The sequence below is a fragment of the Halichoeres trimaculatus genome, unplaced genomic scaffold, assembly GCF_033239565.1.
Source record: "Halichoeres trimaculatus isolate MK-OKI-2021-1 unplaced genomic scaffold, fHalTri1.1 fHalTri1_scaffold_13, whole genome shotgun sequence".
NCBI classification, from domain to species: Eukaryota; Metazoa; Chordata; class Actinopteri; order Labriformes; family Labridae; genus Halichoeres; species Halichoeres trimaculatus.
This window is the reverse complement of record NW_027437191.1, coordinates 12,592,330-12,619,842: the sequence shown is the minus strand read 5'-3', so window position 1 is coordinate 12,619,842 and position 27,513 is coordinate 12,592,330. Positions and strand designations below refer to the sequence as shown.

General features: G+C 39.6%; 2 protein-coding genes across 3 annotated transcripts in view; both read left to right on the top strand.

Moving 5' to 3' along the window:
* The first annotated feature begins 71 nt into the window (after positions 1–71).
* Positions 72–14,797, top strand: fkbp1b (FKBP prolyl isomerase 1B). The gene is made up of 4 exons (XM_074685088.1): positions 72–289; positions 920–967; positions 12,326–12,438; positions 14,061–14,797. Exons 1-4 carry the CDS (start codon positions 253–255, stop codon positions 14,187–14,189), a joined length of 327 nt encoding a protein of 108 aa, XP_074541189.1. The 5' UTR covers positions 72–252; the 3' UTR covers positions 14,190–14,797.
* A 464-nt stretch (positions 14,798–15,261) lies between these two features.
* Positions 15,262–27,513, top strand: part of mmut (methylmalonyl CoA mutase) — a 30,417-nt gene continuing 18,165 nt past the window's right edge. The window contains exons 1-7 of one of the 2 annotated variants that reach the window (XM_074685086.1): positions 15,262–15,377; positions 17,404–17,836; positions 18,294–18,661; positions 18,781–18,938; positions 23,849–24,020; positions 25,151–25,399; positions 25,480–25,591. In XM_074685086.1, the coding sequence (XP_074541187.1) occupies positions 17,440–17,836; positions 18,294–18,661; positions 18,781–18,938; positions 23,849–24,020; positions 25,151–25,399; positions 25,480–25,591 (1,456 nt within the window). In that variant the 5' untranslated portion in view covers positions 15,262–15,377; positions 17,404–17,439. Of the gene's footprint in view, positions 15,378–17,403; positions 17,837–18,293; positions 18,662–18,780; positions 18,939–23,848; positions 24,021–25,150; positions 25,400–25,479; positions 25,592–27,513 lie in introns of those variants that run through there. The other variant, XM_074685087.1, reaches the window with a different exon arrangement.

The window sequence follows — 27,513 nt, the reverse complement described above, 5'->3', positions numbered from 1 at the left end:
GTTATTAGACACAGGTATTAGCCTTGGCTGAAGACGACGTAGGTGGTGGAGTTGAATATCTCGACGCTGTGTGTCCACTCCACAGAGAACATCTTTGCTGTGTAACGGTTGGTTGGCTGTAGCTGCGGGTCGGTGGTGGTCTGTGAATGCATGTTTCCAGCCCGACTTGTAGCCACTACACCTGACACACTGGCTGTCAAAACCGCTTCATTGGCTGCATGTTCCTGAGCTAATCTTCGAAGAAGCACAACCATGGGCGTAGAAGTCCAGACGATATCTCCCGGTGATGGTGAGTGGATTTATTCGTCTGTGTGCATGTGGGGGTGCCTGTATTGGGGCTCGGTAGTTTCCCGAAATGTCGTTTAAAATTGGTTAGATTTTTGCCTATGTCCCTCAAAATAGCAAATATAGTGATATGTATCGTTAAGTGATGTAGTCACCGGGTTAGAAGCACTCTACAGGAGTATTCGGGGTACTAATTGGGGTCTGTCAACCTTGAATGTTTACTGCAGATCTTTCTATCGAAGTATTCACACATAGTGATCATTTAAGATGGATTTCGTCTCTTTATGTTTCAAAGGAATTTGCTAACAAGGTAACACAGATTTGGCATGCAGTAAGGGCAGACCTAGGCTGTAATCCCTCTGTCTAAGGCACTAATAACGTTATTAACCCAGAGGCATCAGATAGCCCCTCACCCTGGATAAAGAAACCCTCAGGCTAAAGTTTCAACATGAGGATGAGACTAACAGACACATATCTCACCTCGACATGTCTGCAGGCAGGAGAAAGATACTGCACTGCTGCCAGACACAGCTCTCCAGACTAAACTCAGTAATTGTTAATCCCCCCCAGATTAGCCTGAAACCTGCAGGGAATCCAAACAAACAATAACAATTGTTTTCTCTTCTCTTAACAGGAAGAACATTTCCAAAGAAGGGCCAGACATGTGTTGTTCATTACATAGGTAACTGACTATTTCTCTACAAACCAGACGTCTTTCCTGTCTACTTGTGGAAAGAGGAAATTTGTCTCTATATGAATGTTGTGTTTTTCCTCTCCTGACAATATCTGCTGCACAGCAGGGCTCGGTTTGCAGCGCCGGCTCTTACAGTGCAGTCAGACATGTACGCACCTGTGTGTCGGTTTCAAAGATGAGGATGGAGCTGACACCCCACCCAGAAAACATGATATTGTTTTTGTTTCAAGGGGGGGGAAAAAACAGCGTCCCACGGTGTTATTTCACAGAGTGTTAAAACCTTCACTCTGTTTGTCCTGTGTGTCAGAAACTCATGTTTCCTTTTGTGTCAGAGTGAACAGTTCTGATGCGGGGCAGAAAGATGCTGCTGAGATATTTGGGGAATAAATTGGGTTATTTGCTGCCCCCGGGGTTGGCAGTCCAGACATCTAGGTCAGACAGAAAGTAAACAAAGCCTGGGTTGGCATGTCATCTGACTGTCTGAGTATTACAGCTTTATTACACAGCTATGAAAGTTATTACCCGCTCTGTGGTATAGCTCCAGCTGCAAATAGCTGAGAGAAGAGTGTGTGTATTGTTATTGTCTTACACATGTTTGCATGCATGCAGCAGTCTGCAGTTATCTTTCTCTTTACAAATACATGGTATTTCCCTTTTGATTTGATTTTTTGATTGAATCCCTTTCGAGTTAGCTTAGCCTGTGTTGTGTTGTGACGGGAGTTAAACTTTCAGGACATTGGGAAAATTAAACAGATATCCCTTTGAGCCAGATCTGCAGAGATCAGCGACAGAAGTAATGAATTATTCTATATTTGGAGATGATTCATCTCAGCTTGTGAGGCTGCTCTATTAAGATATGGAACATCCTGGTCTGGGACAGTCTCGCAGAAAGAGCGTTTTGGCAGTCTTTCTCTTTTTTTCTTGCCGTCTATCCTCCTCCACCTACTGTTATTTGCTTCATAAATTGGCAAATGTTTTATGTCCCTCTGGCACCCAGCTTCCATCAGCATCTTTTTTAGTTTGTCTTTATTTCGGATGCTCTACTAGTCGTTTTCTCACCTTGCTCCTCTGCTACTCTGTCACAGACATGTCATTAACGCCTGTTAATTAAACTGATCACACCACAACTGACAAGAGCCTGTAAACGCCATGTTGTCTCTTTCCCTCTTAGAAGCACTCAGGACAACCTGTGTCTCTGGTTTGTCATTGTCTGAATCCGTCTGTGTCATCCCCTCCTTTTGGCTTTTCCTTTCTGACTCACAGGATTTACCATTAAGCTCCTGGTATTTTGGCACCGGAGCAAAATGCAGAGTTAGGCCAAATGCAAAGACCCACGTGCCCACGGGGAGCAAAAAGAGCTATAAATATGAAATTGTGTCAGCAGGGAAAATACACGATCACGGAGTAGACAGAGAAGAATGAATCAGTGTTAAAGGGTAGAGCCGTCAGCTGAAGAGCCATAGGATCTTAAACCAGGAGATTAATCAAATAATCCTGTTTCCTGAGAAGAAATTAGAGCACTCAAACCGTGACTGGTAAAAGAAACAGTTTGGTGTGTATTCATTTAAAAACAAGTTACACGTTTCAATCCAGTGTCCTAACTTAGAGTAATGTAAGGAGTCCGTAAACAAAAAGGAAGTCTAGAAACTGATAAAATTTTCAATTAATCCCACTTTGTTAGTAGAGAGTGTGGATTCTACAGAATTTTGAACAAAAGCTGAACCAAAAGATGTGTGTTTTCACGCTAACGTCTTCATCCAAACATGTTAATACAAGATTATAGAGATAGACCGAATATCAGCCGGGCCGATATTTAGCATTTTCAGGCATATCAACATCTACTTTTTTTTTTTTTCAATTTGGCAGCAGATAAGAAATTAAATTTAAGACTGTGTTATTTTGGCTCCAATACAGCTGTGCCTCTCTGTCTACTGTCACTACTCTGTCTCTAGCATTATCACACCCACGGTACCATGTGATTGGTGACAAGCAGAGCCATTGACTTACTGTAGACAACTTTAGGGAGCTTTTCTTTTTTAGAGACGTCCAGATTGTGATCCCGAGTGTTGGATCAGGCCGATTTTGGCATTTTTCATAGTAGCAGTGTTAGGGAATTCTAGCCAATTCACTCAACCAATCATTCACATTAGCCATCATTAAATTGCTGTCGAACACAAACCTGTCAGTAAAGCGGAGAAAGAATTTAGCGAGCAAACCGTTATTTCCTGCAAATGTTCTGAGAAGACATTAAATAAAGTAGGAATGCACCGATACCGATCCTGGTATTGTGTATTGGTGTATCAGTGCCCCTCAAGGCTGGATCCATATCGGTAGAAAAGGGGCCGATCCATAGTGCTGATCCAGGCAAACAGCTCTATGCCTTTTTTCAGTGGCGCTGTTGGCTACTTGTTTTAAAATGTTAGCGTTGATGCACTTTTTTTCTGCATTACCAGTCTACAGGGTATAAAAGTTTACATTTGAATAGAATTTCTGTACATTCTGAAGCATTGTTTTTACCAAAATACTGCTAAACATTTGCATATTAGATAGTTTAAATATATATTTACTACAGTTTTTCTATCTACTCATTTTTGCATTTCACCCAAAACATTACCAGTCTTATCCCACAGTAGGGCATGCAGGTTATTATTTAACACTGGTATCGGAGCAGTATCGGTATGGACTGATACCCAAAGCCCAGGTGTCGGTATCAGAACCAGAAAAGTTGGATCGGTGCATCCCTTATGTTAAGACATGTTTCCAGCTTCCTACATGATGCATTCATGTACCCTCGGAAACTTGAGAATCTGACTATTACCCCACTATTCAGTTATTAGATTGGACAAATGGCTTGTTGATGCCAGTCATTTAAAAATAAGTGGTATTTTGATCCTACCGACGGGTTTGGGATCCAGAGGGTTTAACTTCAGGACTAGCTGGACTTAGTTAAATGGACTTAATGAGCTGTAAATACCAAGTTTTACTATTCCGTATTGTTAACACACAACACAAACAACTATGCTGCTTCACTTTCTCACTTCTTCAGCAGAGTTTATCTACAAACCCAAAATTGGGACTCGGTATCGGCCGATACTCAATATTGAATAATCGGGATCAGGGTCGGGAGCAAGAAATGCTGATAGGGACATCCCTATTTTTTTGAAGCTTTTGTTTAAGTTTCTAAGATGTCTGCTGAGCCTGAGAGCTGTTTAATAAGCATATGCTTAAAGACATTTAAACAAGGTAAAGTGTTTGAGTTGTATTATCACAAATTTGATGCCAATATTTTCCCTTTTACTGCAAATGAAAATTAGCCCCAAATATCAGTTATCGGCTTCCTTGAACACCGATAATCGGTATCAACCCTGTAAAAAACAAAATTGGTCTGTCTCTACATGATCAACATAAGAGACAGTGCTCAGAGAGATAAACTCTGCATTCAGGATGGAAGCCAGTCCAAGAATCCAGCTAGCGGTTAGCGTACAGAGCCTCTGACTGCACCCTATGCTGCACCCTGCGCTGCACCATGTTAGCTTTCCACAGAGCAGAGTAAAGATAAACAGTGAGGCTGTGGACAGAGCGCTTTCCCAATCCATAATGGGATTTGAAACCTCTCAGTTTCCAGCTCTGAACATCAGCGAGGCCTCGTTCTCACACACCCTCTCTGCTATGCCTTTTTGATCCTCACTTTCTCCAGCGGGATTTTAAACATGCAGACACACACACATGCCACAGAGCACACAGACGCTCTGATATGTGAGTGACCCCCCTCTGACGGTGGTGAGAGCTGCAGCTGCCCAAATTAGCAGAGGGTTTGTTGCTGTGAGGCAGGTAAGGGCTGTGGGAAAGCATCAGGGCACTGTAACCTGGGGAAAAAGTGTTCCTATCTTTTTTGTTTGTGTCATGCCTGACTGAGAGTGTTTTAGCACTGCTGAGGCTCCGTTGCAGAAGATTTCAGAGCAGGCAGGTGTGGTCTGGCCTCAGACGGGTTTTCTAGTCTTTGGCTGGTGAGTGTTTTGAGAGTGACACGACAGATTGAAATGGGGAAAATTCATTGATAACATCATCATGCTTTAAAAGGGCCTGAAAATGGACGATTTCAAGAAGCTGATTTATTAAACTATAACATTTAATACAGAAACATTAAACATATCCATATTTGGAAGCATAGAGTCAGAGTTGTTGTGCATCTATGGTAAGCGAATATTAGTCTGTAACAACAGCTGAAAGATTCTTCTGTTTCATTTCCTTAGTATTCATTGGTTTATTCTGCATTTTCTGGCCCTTTCATGCTTTCAAATACCAACACTGAGCTTCTCACTACAGTTTCACTTTTTTATTACTATATTTGGAAGTGTTTTTCATGCCTTTATCTTGGAGATAGGACAATGGATATAAAGGAAAGCCAGGAAGAGAGCTGGGAATGACTTTTAAAAAGAAAAGGAAACAGAAGCTGTATGATTCAGTAGATCAGGTTACGGGAAATATTTCCCGTTGTGTAATCCCCCTTCTGTGCCTCTACCTGTCTGCCCCTCTCTCCGCTCACCCAAGGGCTGTGTGTGGAAAAAGTCACTTAATTTTTAATGTTAACAAGATTACTTTTTGATAATATCACCCAACAACACCCAAAAGTTTCCCATAATCCCCTTCATTTGTTACCTCCACCAAGGAGATAATGTTTTTAGGAATCTGTTTGTCTGTGAACAACATTACTCAAAAACTAACAAATCTTGATGAAATTTTCAGGAAATGATCAAAATGAGATAAGGAAAAAGTAATTAAATTTTGGAGGTGCTGCGGATCACTGTCTGGATCCAGGACCTTTTAAAATGTTTCCATATGTATATAAAAAAAACAAATTGAACAAATTATCGTACAAACCTGCAACTAACACCAAATTGTAGCAGACAGTCTGCTGAAAGGAAGTATAATATTAAAGTAGGACTTAAGTGTTGGTGACAATCACAATATGCTTGACGGAGGTCTGTGCTCTCTGAGAGCTTTTCTAGTTTATAATGTAATGTCACGTTAGCTGGAATTTATTGCTGTCCTCCCTCTTGTTTGTGTTTTGTTCATGTGAACAGAGAAATAAGTGGAAATTGTTAAAATGAAGAGTAGATATTGAAGTTTTTGAATAATTTAAAAGGAGAAATTTCGTAGGAAATTCGTTGAAAAGCTTGTTGACACAATCTGTTTTCCTCAGATGTTCCTAGTCATCCACTCTGCCTTTTATCCAACACTGATAAATAAAAGGCAGTGTGGACGACCAAGAACACAACACTGTCCCTGTCTCCAGAAATTTCTTGTGCCTTGTTCACGAACTGACGGACTTAGTTCTGTGGTATTGCTGGGTTTGCTTATCCAGTTACGTTTTCGTAGACTATGACAAACATTGTGCCTTTTCTTGTGGAATGGTCATATGAACAAATCTGATCAAGATATCTTATCAGTTGCCTTTGTAAATGCTTTTTTTTTTTTTTTTTAATTGTGAAGAGACTTTCTGGACACTTTAAGATGAGATTTTCAGCGCAAATATAGGTTATCTTAGAATGCTACACCTTAGCTTCCTGTTCAGGTCCAGCAGGACCGGATTGTTTTATGGCACGTTGAAGTCTCCATGACAAAACCATACCAGTGTTTGGTTTAGTAGTAAAAAGATAGATCTGTTTTTTTCTCTGCTTAAAAATGATTTCAGTGAATAATTTTGATCACAATTTTCTGGTCAATCACCAATCTTTAAAAAGCTGCTGATACCAATTTTTGTTTTTTATCTTTTATAACTGACAGCATTTACTTTCAATGTTCCAATCTTACTTTATTGAAAATCATTGAACAATACCAGTGAAACAATAAAATCTTTATGTTTTAACTTAAACAACCAATAAAGTGTCCTGAGTTTTTGGTCTCAGAGCAAAAAGCAACAATGGCTGGCTGTCAGACCTTCCCGGAGGTACATAAGATCAGTTACATATGTAAGGATAGGCCGATCACTGATCCCCCAGAATCAAGGATATTGGCACCGATCAATAGGCCAACCAATAGATTGGTGCATGTCTAAATTTTGTTGTAATGGTGGACACAGGAGCCTTACTGTGAGATAGGAAAAGGACAGAAGAGCTGAAGAAAGGAGAGTGATACAGCCCGAGCTAAAGGCTAACACGGGGGCTAAGCTATTTGTGCTAATGTCCATTTCAACCCACAGTCAGCAGTTATTCTGCAGTGGTCTGTTCAAACTTGAGAGTCAGTCAATAAAATGAAGAGTGAGGTTACGTTGACTGGCTGGACATAACCAGGATTCACTAACGTTACACACGTGTTATAGAGCACTGGGCTGCCAGCTGCGCTGAATATAGACAGCTGCTAAACTACAGTACAAACTTACAACGACCAGGCTTACAAGAGTTAACCTGTACCAAAAGGTACTAATCTGAACCAGACTGCTTGGTGGAAATGGGACTTTTGATCATGTAGTCACCCGTTTCTGATTGTCTTAGACCCTTTAGTAGAAAAAAGAAAGCAGGTTTGATATCAGCCAGTCAGAGAGAACTCCAGCAGAGCAAATGCAGTTTGGTGCAGCAGGGATATTTTGTCATTAATTTGGGTGTTTTTTTTAATAGGTTGGACAGCTAATAAGAGACAGGAAATGTGGAACAAAGGGTCACATGACTGAGAGCTGGGCCACTGTGGAAGTCCATGGTCTCTGTTTATGGGGCGCACACTTAAACCACAACCTGCACCCCTGAACTGTGATGATAAACAGCGTCACTGCTCTCCACTGACAGGATGTATGAGCTTTGAGAGCAGCAGGCGCGGAGGATGTGATGTCATGCCTAAATGTGGGCGTCATTCCTTACCATGTTTGAGCTCCACACTCCACTGTGAAACGTGCTGAAGAGCAGGCCCAACAAGCCTCCGTGTGTGACACAGAAATAGAGACTGGAACGAGGGTTTGTGTGTCAGGAGATACTGAACTCATATTTCAGAGTGTTGTGATTGAACGCCGTGGGAAGTGTTCGGTCCAGAAATGGCAGCGCTGTGAAAGAAAGAAATAAAACTTCAATGGAGTTTTGGATAAAGATCAAAATAGCTGAGCACTTTATTATCATGGTATCATGTGAATGAGTTGGATTTTTTTAATCAAACTATTAAGAAATAAAAAAAAGAAAAAGCAGGAAGCAGCTACTCTAAAACGAGTGGAAACATCAGTCATTTCCCATTATTGTTACAAAAAATCCCATTGAATGACTGATATCATAACAATTAGTGATCGTTTTACCAGTTTGGGCTTTGGGACACCATGAGTCAGAGTTTTAAGGAAAGTTAATTAAAAAAAAAAGACTATCCAGCAAACAAGCTGATTGACTTGAACCACAATTTACATCGTGTTCAGTTTGCTCTTATTTCACTCAAACAGAAGAACAAAAGTAACTCCAAGACTCCACTAATGATCATTCTGACTCCATGCTCCAGCAGTTAACCTGCTGTTTAATGTCTTTGCTGAAAACACTCCCCATGGCACATCTTTCACTTCATCTCACTCTCCATAATAATAAAGACTTGAACGAGATTTAATTCTTTCCATTGAGACAAGCATGCTCACAGCTGTGAAATGCTGCAACACACATACGTCTGCAGCGGGCAGATAGCTTTACACGCATCTTATTTCATCCACACTTAGTTGGGCTGGGGAGAGGGGGGGTTGTTGTGCTGGCACTCTTCCTAGACGGGGCTGAGACAGGATACAGTAAACGGAGTAAAAATAACCCCACCCCGGTGTGCAGCAGCTCTCTGCAGAGCCAGCCAGAGCTCCAGAGCTGAGTGAGTGGAAGCCTCTCAGGAGGAGAAAGTGGGAGCTGGGCTCAGGAAGTGACTGGGCCCCTGCTTTATTTTTGCAGAGACCCCACCCAAGCTTAGCAGAGCAGAGCGTGATAACAGAGCACTGATATCACAGGAGTGAAGGACCACTAGTGGGTGATTTTACTTTCCTCTGTAGCAGTTTCACAGATATAACAGCTCCTTTTGCTCTTTGTGTTGAAGCAAAAACAGTTCATTTCTCATAATGAACGTTACTTTCTCCAAGCTGAAACTGTCACGTGTTTTCGTCTGTCTTGTTTCAGAACAATGAAGCTTTATATATTTGTCCTCAGGAAACTAGTGTAGGTGTTGCTTTCTCCAATTTAGACTTTCCTCTCAAACTGGTTTTGGCTTGTTCCTAGTTTGCACCTCAGTCCTTGTCCTGGTTGTTAACCCCTCTGCAGACTTACTGAACCCCCTCAGATACCGCAGGGAGGTGCTTCTTTTAGTGCAACACAGAGGAGAGTGTTAAGTTATCAGGTGTTAATACCTCCTTTTACGTCAGCAGACTCTAAACAGAGACCCTCACCGAGCAGTGAGACCTGCTAGTGTTACGCTCAGGATACGATCCCCTCACCCACCTGTGAACTCTGCCAATCAGTGTTTCCTAGCAGGCTGCCGTCGCCGCTGCCAGAATCCCAACCTGCTTTTAATGCAGCTGATGCAAGAGAGTGCTTCCTCCAGTGCTCTTGGAGCAGGTGGTGTATGCCCCGGCGAGTGCACTTGATGACTCCGTGGTTTTGCCAAGCCAAGCCAGCCTGCTGATATCTGGGCTGCTGTGATTCTTGGAAAGGATGGACCTACTAAGTTTAGGGGAGTTGTAAGGGGAGAAGCAATACATTACATTACCAGCATCCATGTGACCAGATGAGCAAGATCAGGAAAATTGAGTTAGCACAAAACTTTAAATTAGGGATGCACGATATTATCAGCTCAATATTGGTATCGGCTGATAAAAGCTTAAAAACACGTTTATCGGTATCGGCAGATATGAAAATTTTTGCCGATAGTCACAGCCGATAAAGTGCTATTCAGTTAGGATTATTATTATTTTCCATCTGAAAAATAAGCTCCTTAAATAAAATGTAGCACTTCATTTATTTGCACTGCAGAGCTCTGTGTCTGTCACCAGGTTGTTACAGTAGCTCTAAAATAATCAAATGAAACTTGGTTATGTTTAAAAATGGATTGTACATTTAAAGTTCATGTGATCTAAAGAAATTATTTTTCTGTATTTCAATACTGAATGTCTTGAGTTTGAAAAAATAATACCTTTTTTTAAATTATTGTAAAATCAAATGTTTTTTGTCTTGTTTTATGTGTGTTTCTTAAACAAATAAGACCGTCACAATAAGAGTAACATATAAATTCCAGTACAGGATAGACTTAGCTTTCTTTACAGTGAAAAAAACAAACAAACTCAGGATTATTGGTATCAGTATCAGCCAAAAGGGATTTCGATATATTGGCATATTGGATATCGGCAAAAATCCAATATCATGCACCCCTCATTTAAGTACACACTATTTAAGTTTTTTTTTCAATCATTCAAAGGAGTGTCAGGGTGTGAAATGTAGAGGGACGCCACTGCATGTGGGGTTTTTCTGCTAATGCTCCTTTTTCTCCTGTGGGACTTTTAGAGAGCTGTCATGCAAAAAGTGAGCTATTCCAATAAAGGGATCTGATGCTGCATATAATCTCTGAAATATTTGTATTAGTGGTGGAAGACTTTTTACTTAACAATACCAAAATCGGGATTCTTTGTAAAAAAAAAACTTTTTTTTTTTTTTTAAATTCAAATTCTTTATTTCAGTCTTTGTTTATAAACTAGATTAGGGACAGACCGATTATCAACCAGGCTAATTATCGGGGCTCTGGCAATTTGGGGCCTATCGGTATCAGCCTTTTTTTTATCTGATGGCCGATATGAAAACAATTCCAAACTGTATTGTTTCGGCTCTGATGCAGCTGCGCCGCTGTCTGCAGTCACCTTTCAGTCCTCAGCACTGTCCCACCCATTGTACCATCTGATTGGTTACAAGCAGAGCCATGGCTTGGTTAACAGCCAATCAGCAGTGAAAGCTGTGCGCATGCAGCACTGTCTCTCTCTCTCTCACACACAATACTTTTTATACCTCTTAAAAATGATAAGAGATGTTTTCAACTGCAGACAATCAGGAGCTGCTTGTTGATGCTTCTCAGCACAGTTTTTCCATCTACTCTATGGAAGCACTGGATGGTCAAAACATTTAACATCAGTCGTGTGAAACCAAACAGAAAATTAATTCAACTGCATTTCATGCCTGTAATAGACAGCACAATCTCAATTCTGTTCAGTTTTACTGCAGTTACATTGGAATTTCAGAAAACTTTATTTACTGTTGAAAACTTTAAAGATGCCATGGCAGGATTTAGCTAGTTAATGCTATTTTTTTTGTGTTTTCTTTGGATTAAATGTTAGAGTATCTACTGATAACCCTTTATGAGTGTAGTATAATTACACTACCGCGCAGTCGCAGCATTTCCATCTGTCTCTGTTATGAGCTGACAAGGATTCTCGACCGCTCCAGGTATCTTTGACCAATCAGAAGAGCCCCCACATGGTCTGGTGTAAAAAAAAAAAAAAAATTAAAAACCACAAAAATTGTAAATATCAAAGAATTGCTATTTAAATTGAATCAGCACCCCAAAAATCGTAATAAAATCGAATTGCAAGAATAGCATATCATCCCAGCCCTAATTTGTATTGTTCTTTATTGTTTTGTACTTTTCATGCAACAGCAACTCATTAATGAAAATACTAGAATGAAACAGTCTTCACTCACAAAGATATCATCATTATTTCCTACAGCAAATCGTCATGTCCCAATTTTTTTTATCAATTTGTTTCATTTATTATGTATTTTCCCCAATAAATAATTAAAATCTACAAAGCAAATCTTTTGACTTTTCCTTGTTTCAAAGACAAGCCCGATTTGTGTCTGACTCCTTCACTTGTGCTACAAGGCCTCAGTGTTCCCAGCATGCCTCAGCGGTGGGTCAGCGCCCTGAAGGAGCTCAGTCCTGCGCCGCTCCGCCTTTTGTTACCCATTTCTCCCTGTGGTCTAGATGCAGGCAAGCAATGGCCTAGTTAACTTCAAAAATAATCCACTGAACCAGGCCAACGCTTCCCCGTTCACATTCCCTTTGTTCGTCTGAGTAATTGAAACAGGCCCAAAGACGCTGATAAGAAAGCCCCACAAGAAAAGTTCCACAGACAGGAGCCAGCTTTGCTTTACTCCTTTAATCTTAAAACACTCATGTTGGGATTTGAACCACTGAGGGAAGGGGGTGCCCTGATCTGGTATCACATGATGAGTGAGGATAAAGAGGTCATGAGAGAACTACACACTCACAAAAATAAGCACTATGTTAAATCAGTCATATTATAGTTTCTAGTCAAGTGCTGCCTTACTTTCTTATAACAGGTTTATGTTTTTTTGTCTTTGCCAGGTATGCTGCAGAACGGGAAGAAGTTTGACTCCTCTCGAGACAGGAACAAACCCTTCAAGTTCAAGATCGGACGGGCAGAGGTCATCAAGGGCTGGGATGAAGGAGTAGCACAGGTAGGGGGCAAACTAGACACTGAGCTTCAAGATTGTCATGACACTGATTGATGACTGTTTTGTTGCAGTCACAATAAAAATGGTTATATGGGATTGTTTTGAACAGGAATGACCAATGGATAAATAAACTTGCATTCAGTGGTCAGATGTCTTAAAAGTCAGGGTCTGCAGGACTTTTTGTACACAACAGTACATTCGAACTGGGCTCCTCCTCTTTGGATCAGTGCCAGCTGCAGCGCATACCCACTACCTCTGACCAAGGCTACATGAACACATTCACTAGCACAGAAACCACCTGTAGCATCGCATTTCTACTACTACTTCTAGTTGTGCACCTGACTTGGCATGTTAGCACAAGCAGATCACGGGTATGAGACACATACCTGCTCAGCAGAAAGCCAATCCACTTCTCTCTTCGCCCTGTGCTGCTCTCTAAGTTCCTGAAAGAGAGCGAAAGCCAAGCCAAGCTTCACCCTTGTTTAGGAAAAAGTTTTATCTGTTTGGCATTTCATTTCAGTTTGAGTGCTACGTTGTTTCTACGTGCTATGTCTAGGGATGGGTACTGAATTGGGTTCTTTTATAGGTACCGACTAAATTATATTAAAAGTACAGCGTACCAACTCATGTAAAATCAAAAGGTATCATGTTTAGGTACCTAAATGTATCTTTGTGACTGTGAGGAAGTGGAAGAGTAAACCATTTTCCATGCTGGACATGAACACAGCATTGCAAGGTTACATATTGAGGAAAAAATATAATAAATTGAAAAAAATATTTTTTTTTATTAAACAAACTGATATTTTTTTACCACATAAACACATAAAGATATCAAAAAATCCATACCCTTGAATACTGGTACCAATTGCCAGGTACCGGGCATCGGTACCGTATTGTTTCAAATGTGAAAGGTACCCATCCCTAGCCACGTCCACTATCATAACTGCTCGGGACAGCTTCTTTCACTTGCTATCATCAACACACAAAGTCACTTGTACACTGGGTGTGCTGTGATTGGCTGAGGTTTCCACACTTACTCCTTGTCCAGAAACGCCCTGATACAACCAAAGCATTAACATACAGGCAGAGGAGAGGGTTAAAGGCAGACACAGACACTGACACACATGTATAAAGGCCTGTCTGAGACAATTCATGGGGATTATTCCTGTAAAAGTTGACATTTTCTTTTTTAGGAAAATCCTGCAGACCCTACTTTTAATGTTCAAGGTGCACAGTTTCATGCACTGAAAGATTAATTTCACTTGATTCTCATGTGCTCTTTGCTCAAGATGTTTTTACTGAATACAAATTATCTGCAAAGGCTTGCATCATCCACACGGTTTCGTTCGAATTCTGGGTATTTGAGCTGAATTGCTGCTCTTTTTTTTGTAGACAAGTGGAGGAAATCAGTTGTAAAACTGATTAGAATTGCAAGACATGTCCATATCATTGGCTGACCGACGTCTACATACCCTGCTAGAACCAAAAACCAGAAGTTTGACAGTAAACAGCCATATAAAAGATGACTGACAGATTCTGAGGGTACAGCTTCAGTGCTGGGTTTGTACACTGGGACATTTAAAACCTTTCCACCGTTTTGCTTTTCCTTGTCTCTTGTGCTGCAGATGAGCCTGGGCCAGAGGGCAAAAATCACCTGCACACCAGACCTGGCCTATGGAGCGACAGGTCACCCCGGAGTCATCCCTCCTAATGCTACACTGATATTCGACGTGGAACTGCTCAAGCTGGAGTGACGCCTCGGGTTAAATACAAAGGTTAAGGCTTAATGAGGCAGCGTTCACCACAACCTGTTACCACAGGGGAGACCTTACTTGGCTACTGCCTCCAAACATCCACCTGCTCTTTTTCTTTGATTTATACAGTCTGAAGCTCAATATTAAAACATGCAAAAGCTGCTTTAATGATGGCAAGAAAACCATATTTGTTGGTAGCTGGAGGTGCTTTTATGTTTCATTTTGTTTAAAGTTGTACATTTTGTTGAACCAGTCATTAGTCTCCAGGTAAAAGGAAGTTCAATATGTTGCATTTAAAACATGACCTGCCTTACAGCTTCAGCAGCAGAGGAAGGGTTCATATGTTAGAAGTTCAAAGCTCCTGCTCTGTATGTCAACTGGGCATTATATATATATTATATATACCACTGTCTGCATTGCCACTTTGATAAAGGTTTGTTCTGCTGAATGCTCTGAATGATGTTGCTATGTTTAGTATATTTTATATCCCTCATAAACATTTACTGCAACTGTACCCAAATCCAGTCCAACCTAATCCAATACTGTACAGAACTCTCCAAGAGCCATTACTGCTATGACAGTTTATCGACCAACTCTTGAATAAAAATTGCATGTACTGTGTTGCGAGACCTGTGTCCTGTGTTATATAATATTTGAGTGGTTATTGACAGAGAATAGATGAAGTATCAGACAGGATTTTTGCTGAGGCTGTCTGCATCAACAACATCGCCTCCTAGTGGCGATTTAAAATACGTTTTGATTAGAAATTAAACTTAATTAAGCCAAAAATAAGATTTTTAGTGCTAGCAGCAAAAAAATAATAATAAAAGGGAAATGTACACGCTGCACAATAGTAAAAACAATAAACACTTAAAGCTCAGAATTGCTCAGGCGAGTTTACATTTTCCATTGTCATTTTAATATAATGCTTACATTTAAGTATTAAAGGAGGGGAAATATCCACCCTAAATAAAAAAATGTATCTACTTTTTTTTTATATATATTTCAAATGAAACTGATCTCAATGACTTTCAACTATCTTGGTTCCCTTCGCATTACTTCCTCTGTCAAAGCTCAGAGTTCCTTCCTGTATGCTCGCTACTGATTGGCTGAATCCTTGTGTTATGAAACCTCATTGGTCGGTCGAACACACGCCTTTCGTCCACCTGAGAGAGCAAAACAGACAAGGTCAGAATTACATCAAATAAATGTTAAAATATACGCTGTTATGATATTTACCTGCGTACAGAATGGCCAGCGCTACTAGGAATTAATTCAGTGTCGTAAATGCATGCTAACAATTCAAACAGGATACATTATTTGACTTAAGCGGATATGCTCAAATCCTATAGGATAGCTGCAGCTAAAGGCTCAGTCAACATAACTAACGTTTACTTTGTTTACAAGTCATATATAGATTTTTTTTACTTCTATATGCCTTTTTCTTTGAGATCATACTGTACCAGGCCCGCGTTAATGCTACAGTTGGAAGTGTCTGCGATGTTAAATGTCCCAACACTTAGTCTGAGTAGAAATATTTCAGTAATAAGAAGCTACCATGCACGATTTAACGTTACAAGACGCAAACCAAGAATCACTCAGATGCACAGTCCTCTAAATGAAATGCAGTCTGTGACATTTATAAGTGTCTGTATGACAGTTTGCAGATGAACGTCATGCTAGTAGCACATACACGAATTAAAGAGTCCTGCCAAAACGTAGATACGTTTAGCTAAATAGTTCTTTTGTTGCCAAAAACTGCAGTATTTGCAAAAATGTAGATTTTTTTTACTCTAAGTGTGGAAAGGTGAACTTTTTGAGGATATTTTCCATGTGTCTACAGGAGATATATCATGGTGCTCATATGATGTTTCACAGTCACAAGCATTTCTTGTTCAAAGTGTTAAGTGACAAAGCAGTTTACTTATTCACTTTACATGTTTTTGAGTTGTTTCTCAAGAGCTTGACTAAATGTCAGGTGATCATTACTGTTATTCCCAGTTATCCTGAATCACTTCATCAAATCTGAGGTCAACATGAGGGATTTTAGATCACTTTGTGCTTCTCTCTTCTGACAAGCTTTAAGATGCCAGTTTCTTTTTCCTGTAGGATTTAGCACCTGCCCACACAACAAATGGTTTGCTGGCCATGGTACTATTGTGCTCCATTCTCCAGTCAACTCACGTTACCTGAACGCCGTGGAGCATTTGTGGGAAATTTGTCAATAGAAAGATCAGGAACATCTAACCAACAAAAAATACCACAGGCTACTATTAAAACAACTTAAGCTTTAGAAACATCTCAGTAGTGTTTCAAGTTTGTTGCTTTTATTGCAGTAATTTGTCATAAAAGAGCTCAAAGCAAATGTATAAATTAACATAATATGTAAGGGTTGAATATTTTACTCAAAAACATTTTGTTGACTGACCTTAAAAAATATTGGAATGTTTGAGACATTTGATTTCCTGTTTGTATGAGATGAAAGTATAAGGTAATATTTGTGTCACCAGCAACTGAATTTGAATTGAGATATTGAATTTGTAAAGCGTGATGTGTAATGAAATTTAATGTTTTGAAATTGAATTATTTTTTTAATTGAATTAATTCTTTTTAAAATGAATTTGAAATCGTATTTTAGCTGTGAAATTTTAACTACAGACCTACAGAGCTTGTGTCTGCGGACATGTAGAGGGTGTCTGTGAGTCTGCTCGATTGGTCTCCTTTACAGGCACAAGATGACGTAATGGTCTTGCTCTGAATTGAAATTGAATTGTAAAACTGAATCTGCCTTTTGTGAATTGAAATTTAATTCTGTGCTTTTGAATTTAAAGTATAAAAAGAGTTGATTTTTTCTGTCTTTGAATTTAAAGTTTAATTTATTTTTTTATAGGTAAAATACAATTTCAAATTCAGTTAAAAAAATTAATTAAATCAGAAAAAATAAATTAAATTTTAAAACATTAAATTCCATTACAAATCATGCTTTTTTAAATTCAAATTCAGTTTCTGGTGGCACAAATATAACCTCATATGAAAGCCATAGTCATTAAAATTAAGACAAAATACAGTGTGACATATTTTACCTGACATGCAACTTACACAGAATAACGTTCTCCCTTTTGAATCAATTTCTGGAAAAATAATCAACTTTGTCTCAAATTTTTAAGCTGCACTCGCTCTGCATGTCCCCTAAAAGTCTTATTTCCTACTTCAGGTGATCCATGTGCGTCTGATTGAGACAACAGTAACCATGCTGACTGCACAAAGAGTGTGTGCAGCGATTGCTGCCCGGCGCCTGGTGAGAGCCTCTGTCTCCTCGGCACACACACATTGCTCTCTGATCCACACCTCCATACCATCTCAAGACCAGGTGGAGCTGCATTCTGAGTGGGCCAGTCTGGCTAAGAAGCAGCTGAAAGGGAAAAACCCAGAGGATCTGATCTGGCGCACACCTGAGGGGATCAACATCAAGCCTGTGTACACTAACGCAGACTCAGCTGGCAGAGCAGATGAGCTGCCAGGAGTGTTTCCGTACACAAGAGGGCCCTATCCCACCATGTACACCTTCAGACCTTGGACTATCAGACAGTATGCCGGCTTCAGCACTGTGGAGGAGAGCAACAAGTTCTACAGGGACAACATAAAAGGTAGAAATACGTCACTCTTTAACGATGTCATTGGGCCTCATTCATCAACATCTTTTTAAGATTTTTCTTTGTTTTGAAGCTTTCAAAGAGGGCTCACAAGCCTATCTCTGAAATATAATGGATGTATGTCATGCTCTCATTGAGAGCTGCTGTGTGATTTTCCTAATTAGCTTAGAAAAATGCCCTTCCAATGCACATGTGACTAAGAGTGTGGGGTTGTGTAAGCGCATACAAATCACACTTGATGGAGTAAGTGCTAATGAGACCCAATGAGGGGAGCTGTGAAAAGGTTAGCAGCCATGCAGGAATCTCAAGAAAGTCTAATTGCTGTTTTTTCTTTTCTTTTTTTTTCACAACATTCCTGATTCTTCCAGCAAACAGATTTTTTTCTTTGAATTGAATGAATGTGTTTTTTTTTTTGCCTGAACTCTTTCTTTTGTACTCTTCTGGATTCCAGCTGGACAGCAGGGTCTCTCTGTGGCGTTTGACCTCCCGACCCATCGCGGCTATGACTCAGATAACCCCAGAGTGCATGGAGATGTGGGCATGGCTGGGGTTGCCATTGACACAGTCGAAGACGTGAAGATGCTCTTTGACGGGATCCCTCTGGAGAAGATGTCTGTGTCAATGACGATGAATGGGGCTGTGATCCCGATTTTGGCGATGTTTATAGTGACAGGAGAGGAGCAAGGCGTGCCCATAGCCAAACTCACAGGCACCATTCAAAATGACATTTTAAAGGAGTTTATGGTCCGCAACACCTACATTTTTCCACCAGAACCTTCCATGCACGCCATCGCAGACATCTTTGCGTATACCTCAAAGGTTTGTCACACTTTAACTGAAGCTATCTGGCTGTGTGATGCTTTCTTCATCAAACGACTCATGTTATATTTATTGTATTTGAAGTTTTACTGATTATAAAATGCTCTCTTTGTTTTCAGCACATGCCCAAGTTCAACTCCATATCCATCAGTGGGTATCACCTTCAGGAAGCTGGAGCCGACGCCATCCTGGAAGTAGCTTATACCATCGCTAACGGCCTGGAGTATTGCCGCACAGGCCTGAAAGCAGGACTAACCATTGATGAGTTTGCACCAAGGTAGGAGTGCACACTGATGAGTTCTCAGCCTAACAAATAAATATTTTATTATTTTTCGTCTCAAAAACTTCAAAATAATAAAAAAAAATGATTTCATTTACTGATTAACAAGTGTACACATTCTAATACAGTGCTAAAAAATAAGAGAACATGCAAAGAGAAGAACAAACTCATTGCATTAAAAATGGAGTCACACGTGAAAGTTTATTGTTTAAGGGGGAGGTAAAACAGTTGCAACTTGCAAAAGCTTTGTTGCAAGTACCCTGAAAGAAAAATACCCTCCACTTTTTAAAAAACATATCTTTTGAGTCACCCAAAAATTTGTCATCTCAACAAAGATATGAAAAGAATCCGCAATTAATGAATGAAAATTCCCTGAATTGACCTCACTTGATGACACATCTTTTTCTAGGATAGATCCAGTTTGAGTTTCTTAACACAGTGTTATCATACTGTATGTGTGTTTTTGCTCATTAAGTCTCTCAGCCCATCTCACTCTCAGCTGCGCATCACCTACACATTTTGAATCAGGAACAAGTTGTCATCAGTTATGAAGAATGGCAAACCAAAATAATCAATTTTTTGCCTCCCTTCCCCAGTACTCTATTATATTGTCCAGTTTTTGACTAAATTTTTCTGTAACCAAATGATATTTCATTGCATCTTAAACTCTTACAAAATAAAAAATGCAGAAACAGTAAGAAAGAAAAGTTATCTGGAAATTAACAAAATAAAGAATCACCTGATAATGGCTTTGACTATGCATAAAAAAATTGAATTATTAAGGATGAAACAAAAATAAATTCAGCTCTGAGGCATTTACAGTTTTAAAAATACTCTGAAATTTTTTAGAACATTTAACACATTAGAGACGCACTTAGTTTTATCCACCACATGAGGTAACACCACTGCAACATACAACATGTTCCTCACACACTCACTGTGTTATCATGTCACTCTCTCTGATGCAGTCAGACACTTTCAAGTGGAGCGCACATTCCAATTTATTTCTTAAAGTGCACAAACACATGAAGTAATGCAGCAGCAGAGAAGTAAACACACTAACCCGTCTCAGTGGAAACATGGCTCTAAGCCCCATTTCCACCAAAGAGTCTGGTTTAGATCAGTACAGTTTGGTATTAGTTCCATTGGTTAAGATTGATCCTGTTTGCGTTGCCACAGCCAACCGTGCCCTCTTTTGATAGACGGCGTGTAAGCCAGCGACTGATAGCCTCGTCAGCTACATAACAGCGTGACACCATAGCAGCGCGACAAAGGGGGCCTCGCTAATAATTCCAACAAAGAAGAAAAACGTTACACAGTAAACAAAGAGGAATGATGGGAGACATCCGGCAATTCGTCTCCTTTGTAGTGATTGGCATGGGCTTTTTGTTACAAAGAGCAGTCAAGCTTTGTTTTAGAGTAGGCTGTGTGCTACAACGAGAAACACAGCAGCTGTCGCGCGGAAATTGACGGTTCTCTCAATCAGTCAACGGACTGCAGTGTTGGAGCTTCACCTTCTGGGACCTGTTGAGTTTGGCACCCCAACGGAAGGGCAGCAAAAAGTTGGGCGGTTTGTCTCGGTTATTTAGGGATCCGTCCCAGGATTAGTCAGTAGAAACACCATAAAATGCGTGCTGTACCAAGACGGACCAAACTCAGAGCATGCGAAACCCATATTTGGCCCTGTTATTTCAGCTGTGACATTTGGGAACCAACAACTCTGTGTCCCAGCATTTACACAAAACCATGAAACCAGAGTTTTCAAAAATCTTCACTTTGGCTGGAGTTTTCAGAAAACATTGTTTTGATGTAAAACTGGGGTTTCGTGTGGATGACTAGTGTACACATATGAAAATATATGCGGTTTCCCAGGTACCTGGCTGTGGACCTGGCCAAAGAAACACAAGACCCCACACACTAGGAATAAACATTACAAAGCTTCAACACATGACAGATATGTGTATATAGTGGTGGTCTTTACTCTGGACTGATTAAGGTTGTGAAAGAGCAGCTGACGTGTCTACCATTTCATGAGCCATGCAGAATGAACTGATTCATAACATTTTGTTTACTTTTTGTTTCAGACTTACTGATTAGCAGGTTCCCTTTTTAGGTAGTAGCTCAGTGAAGTTTTGGAACTGCAACAACAAAGTACTTCAGAGCAATCCAAAACTCCAGAGATACAAGTTGTCAACCATGACGCCTTCGTCAGACGTGCGACTTTGCTCTTAGCACCAACACCGTCAGTGGGTGGTTTCATTTGGTTCATATGACTGTGGCTCCTTTCACTTTTCACTCTATATTTCTCAGAAACCTGTATGTGATGAAATTCTGTGAAATTTGTGCTTGAGGTGGTATGTAGCAGTGATGTTTATCGACTTAGTTCTGACATGATGGCGCCTTGTCTCAGAGTAGGAACATACTCTATGGTGTCAGTCTTAACTTACAAACAGTATTACATCAAGGCGCTGGAGTAATGTCATGTAAATGATTGAGAACTGCAAGTATAGGACAAGTTTGCGAAACCATGAGGTTGTCTTGGCCTTGGTGGGTGTTTGACCAAGCTGTTAAAGTTTGACAACCACATGACGCAGAAGTGAAGTGAAATACCCCTTGAGATACGTCTGCAGAAAAACAAAGTCTTTACTTGCATCTTTGAATCCAGAATAGTGCCAGTTTATCTATTTCTGGCAACTCTCAGTTGAACAGAATCCAGGTTGTTATTCGACTCTAATCCTCTCTCATTGGTGCAAAAAGTTTGCTGCTAACTCGGTCTAGTTTTGAAAGTACATAATATGAATGTACTGAGACACTGTGAACCTGGAGAGGGCTTATTCATTCATCAGAGCTGAGTCAGAGTCACTTTTTGTTTCGCATCCACGCTGTCTCCATGTCCATGACCTCCCTCCTTCTCTTTCTTCTCTCATTATCTTGTTCAGCAGTTCTGCCTGCTTTTAGCTCATTGCCCCTCCTGCTGACACATTAATGGTCTCACACATTCAGTTATATAGAATCTGCAAAAAGTGCGCCTTAAATGTGTTTGATTTTAGTTTCAAATGTAACATTTCTCTCAAATATAGTCCTGTGAAGTTTACTCAGCAGACAATAATTTCTTTATCATTTCTCTTGCCCCCCTCTATTCCTCCCTTTATACTTCTATTATGTGATCCCCATTAGACCTTTTGCTGCTTTTTCTTTCTCTGTATTTTAGTTGCTCTGATACTAGCAGAGTGACGTGTGCATGCCATCTAAAGACCATTGTAAAGAACCAATTTAGCCTGACCCTTTGACCCATAATTACACCAGAAATGGCCCTCACAGACAGTCTCTTGTCATCAATATAAAGATGTCACTGGGTTGTGTGAAACTGAGAGATTTTCCACCACAAACTATTATCTTTCCAAAGCTTTTTCTTGATTTTTTTCTTGCCTTGGGGTCACCAGAGTGAACATGAATTGATTGCATTGGGACTTTTGTGCCTTTTTCTAATCCCACAGTGGTCTGCTTTCAATGTAACATTAGAGCCTGTTTTTTTTTGTACAATGTGAATAAGTGGTTTTGAAATAGTGTCACTTTTATATATGAGCCTGTTTATTCATTTAAATTGAGATAATCAGCACCAAAATTGGTTAATTCTTAATCCAATTTCTCAGTGTATGTGGTCGAGTTACACTGTAAACCCCAAAGTTCAAAGTACTCAGTTGGATTAAGCTTTGAAAACTTTACAATTTACTCAAATGTCTGAGTAGATTTAACTTTTGTCACTGTTTAAATAAGCACAACTTAAAAATCATTAGTTTCTGTAAATGTGTTTTGTAACCGTGAGTGAGAAGGGGACAGAGTGGATATGAGACCCTGCTGTACTTCTAGACGTGCAGCAGTGGTGCAGGTTGTCTGTGCTTCACATGGCATGGACTGTTTGTCTGTGCGTCACAGCATGGACCAGCTGTCTGTGCCCCTTGTGGCATCAATCAGCTGTCTATGCTCTACATGGCGTAGACTGACTGTGTCAAAAATGAGGAAATATGTCTTTTTACATTTAATCTTAAAATCGGCCCGTTAGCACGATTTTCCAACCAAAATTTCATAGATTTACCACAAGCTGCAAAAGTCAGTAGATACAAAACCCTGTGCCATGGAGCACAGACCACCAGTCAGTGCCATGGTGCTCAGACAACCTGTGCTCCCTTAAGAACAACATTTCAATGTACAGCAGGGTCTCACATCTACTGCCTGCCCTCCTCACTCACGGTTACTAAAGTTATGGAATTAGAGCTGATTTTTGTGACAGTGTTTGTAACCATCGGTGAGGAGGGAACACTGTGGATATAAGACCTAGCTGTTCTTTAAAATTTTATTTCATTTAATTGTTCAGATCTACTTCAAGTTTTTATTATCACGTTTACTTAAATCACAAGGCAAATTTATTGATATCACATGTTTCAGTTTTGAGTAAGGTCAACTGATTATGTTTTACAGTGATATGCAACTTTTTTTTAACACTACTTAATATTTGAATTTGTGACAAATAAACATCAGGTTTATTTGATTAAAGGCATTTACTGGTATGATTTTCCTTAATAATTGTAACTACTTGAGATGTTGAGTTAAATTAAGTTATTTCATTACTTAGTTTTTTTAAGGTAACCGGTTTACAAGCATTTTTTAAGTAAACTCAACTAATCCGGGTTTACAGTGTAGCGTTTCCCCAGAGAACATGAACCTGTTTGCAGCATAGACCAGAAGTCTTCTCTATGACACTACCCTGGCCAGCAAACTTTTACAGTGAGAAAGAAGTGAGTTGACCAAGGGATGAGCAAGATCTGTCTTTGTTTATTAGTTTACGTTTTCAGCAAACATCAACACCTGATTGTGTCTCTGATTTGACATCTGTTGTGTGCCGTCAGATTGTCTTTCTTCTGGGGTATCGGGATGAATTTCTACATGGAGATTGCCAAGCTGAGAGCAGCCAGGAGGTTATGGGCAACACTCATTAAAGAAAACTTCCAGCCTAAGAACGCCAAGTCTCTCCTCCTCCGCACACACTGTCAGACCTCAGGCTGGTCCCTCACTGAACAGGTCAGTATGAGTTGTGGTTTGGAGGATCTTAGTGTGTGTAAAGATAGAGCTTTAAAATGTTTTCGCTTTAAAGAACTGTTTCCTACGGAAGTGTATTGCAAGAAAAAAAAAAAACTCAGGTTTTTCAGAGTAATTTATTCTTCGGTTTGTTTTTTGTGGTAATTAATTTTGTTTTTCTGATTAATATTTTTGTATTGGTTTGTTTTTTGTTATAATTATTTCTGTTTCTATTAGTAATTTTTTGTGGTAATTAATTTTGTTTTCCTGATTAATATTTTTTTATTGGTTTGTTTTTTGTTATAATTTTTTCTGTTTTTCATGGTGATTTTTTCCTCCTGTTTTTAGGAGTAATTTTTTTTCCTGAAGTATCGAGCTACTTCGAAATGAGAACCTCCAACCTCCAGACACTCCCGTGGATGTGTGGTGGCTCCTGTGTCCCGCACATAGGCTATATGCCTTATCCTTAATTTTCTACCGGTCTGTACCGGGTCAATTAATGTAAGGTATTAGCCACACACAGGGTATAATACCCTTGTTATGTTTTCGGCTTTATCCTTATATTTTATATAAGCCTGTTGTTCAATGTAATACTTAAGGAATAGACGAAGATGTGGCATTAAAAAATGCATTGCTTCTACACTGGAAAGCCGGTAGAAAGTTAAGGATGAGGCATATATGTGTCGAACAGGATCTCTGATCCGTGTGGGACACAGGAGCCACCACACATCCACGGGAGTCGTCTGCAGGTTGGAGGTTCTCACAGGATTTCGAAAAAGCTGGATACTTCAGGAAAAAAAAAAAAAAAATCCTAAAAACAGGAGGAAAAAAATTACTCATAAAAACAGAAAAAATTATAACAAAAAACAAACCAATAAAAAAATATTAATCAGAAAAACAAAATTAATTACCACAAAAAAATTACTCATACAAACAGAACTAAATATAACAAAAAACAAACCAATGAAAAAATAGTTTCCAATGTGAAAGGAAAATTAGAATTATGTCAATGTAAAAGTTTAAGTTGTGAATAATCAAGAAAAGAATCAATAATAATTAAAAACATGCTGAATTATAACACCTTTGTAATTCCAAGCACCCCAGCAGACTTCTCTCTGTAAACCCTCCTTTAGGATCCGTACAACAACGTGATCCGAACAGTGATTGAAGCCATGGCAGCCGTATTTGGTGGAACACAGTCACTCCACACCAACTCCTTTGATGAAGCGTTGGGTCTCCCCACGGTGAAGAGCGCTCGCATCGCCAGGAACACCCAGATCATCATCCAGGAGGAGTCAGGCATCCCAAAAGTGGCTGATCCCTGGGGAGGCTCACACATGATGGAGTCACTCACTGATGATGTGTATAATACAGCTTTGAAGGTGAGTGATGGATCTTTTATTTAACAGCATTTCATTTCATTCAATCCAGTCTCTTAAAATCTGCATTTTCCTTCATATAGTTCATTAAAGAGATTGAGGAGATGGGAGGTATGGCCAGAGCGGTGGCGGAGGGAATACCAAAGCTTCGTATTGAGGAGTGTGCTGCTCGCAGACAGGCCCGCATTGATTCAGGTACTGCCTCATTAAATCATTCAATATTCAACTTAAAGACTCAAGACACTGGAGAGCTTCCATTGCTGTAATGTGTTACATTGTACTCACCACTGGCTCTCAGGAAAAAGTAAATTAATAAGTTTTACTTTTAATTAAGGGGTTGATCTACACATGAGAATTCAGTCATCTCATCTGCTCAAAACAACAATTGGAAAACCTTTTCAGAGTCAGACTGTGTAGGAAAGCCTCCTAGATTAGATTTTTTTATGCCTTTTTTACATGAACTTTCATTTTAAAAAGAGCCCTGATCCTAGAGTAGTGAGCTTAGTGTATTTATAGAGAGATCATTTGTTTATCAGCAACGGCAGATGCACGTGCAACTTGGGTGCAGAAGCACTGCGGAGTATAATGGTTTGTCAACTGACATGGAGGAGTTAACCACCAAGAAAACACATTTTTTAACCTAATGTCATCACTTTGATGGACAGTAAAATGATCCCAGGTTTGTGAAATAGCAGTGAGTGGACAGAAGAGATCAGCAAGTGGACAGATATTAGGTGGACAGATGTTTTTAGCAGAGAAACCTAGAGTGTACCCAGAGAGGAAACACAACTCTCACTCGATGCTTATAACTGCATTATCTGTGGACACTTATCAGACTGTGACTGACCAGGATGTAAACATTGTTTCATAACATTCCCTAATTTTACTTTAGTAATAAAATCTGTTTCTTTTAATAATAATTTATAGGTTAACTCATTATTTACTGTCCATATTGAGTCCATGTTTGGTCAGAACCTCAGCCCCAAACCAACTTTTTCATTAAATAAGCAAAGTCAAATTTGCATTTTGAGTATCAGCAGTTATTATTGCTTGTTTGCAGTCAAACCTGGTTAACTGAGGTTTGATAAAAAATACACATTTAATTACACACACGCAGATGTCGCTGGTGTATCAGTGTAAAGTGTGACTCTACTAACTGGTGACTCTTGGCGTTAATCGGCTGAAAGTCACCAGTTAGCATGGTCGCTATTAGCGCTGAAACACTGGTTGTGCTGTAACAGTCGAAACATGCCAGAAAAACCGTACATTTTGATACTTCAAATGGGTTGAATTTAGTGTTCCAAAAACGCTAACTCGTCTGAATGAATTGGAGCTAAATGCTGCTTCTGTGGTCGATGCGTGCACACCTTTATGATGACGTAGACTGATAATCCCTCTATACAGCACTTTTTATACAAGCCTAAACCACAGCTAACACAGCGTTTAGGATGGAAAGGACACATTTGAGTTTATGGGCAAAATTTTTTGAATATTTAAAAACTATTGGAAGTGTAGAAACGGTTAGTTGTCATTTATCAGTGTAGAACAAATGTAGTGAAATGTGTCTCAAGTATGGCTGCATTTTACTCCCAAAATTTGAGAGCACATATGAGATTCAAATATGACATTTTAGAGAAAATATGAAATTCATCCTAGCTCATATAAGACCTGCGCGCAGGTCTACTGAGGAGCCACACATGCTGATATCTAGCATCCGTACCAACAGATTACTTTTGCTCACCTGTAATTCAGCCTGGATTAGAGGCTTTTTTTGGTTTACTTTCTCTGGCCAAAAGGCCATAGCCAATCCCCAATTCGAGAAGGATACATCTTAGTCAAAGTCACCAGTCATTGATACTACATTGATACAGAGCCAGCCCTAACTAGGCAAGATTTCATCTGGTGCCCCTTGTACTCCAGCTGCGCCAATAACAATTTTTACTTACTTAAATGAAACTATCATACAGTGCCACGTTTTAGCAACTGTGTTTTTATAAGAAAAAAACCCTGCAACTAAATACTTTAATCAAATTTAAATAAATACAAAATAATAAAAAAGAAAAACATTAAAATATCTGGAACTGAAATACAAAGATCTATTAACACAAATTGAAGAT

Excerpts from the sequence above, each read along its gene's own strand:
- fkbp1b (XM_074685088.1), top strand. The coding sequence starts at position 253 with ATGGGCGTAGAAGTCCAGACGATATCTCCCGGTGATG. Across the intron at positions 968-12,325 it reads ATGTGTTGTTCATTACATAG|GTATGCTGCAGAACGGGAAG; the intron begins GTAACTGACTAT and ends TGTCTTTGCCAG. Across the intron at positions 12,439-14,060 it reads GGGATGAAGGAGTAGCACAG|ATGAGCCTGGGCCAGAGGGC; the intron begins GTAGGGGGCAAA and ends CTTGTGCTGCAG.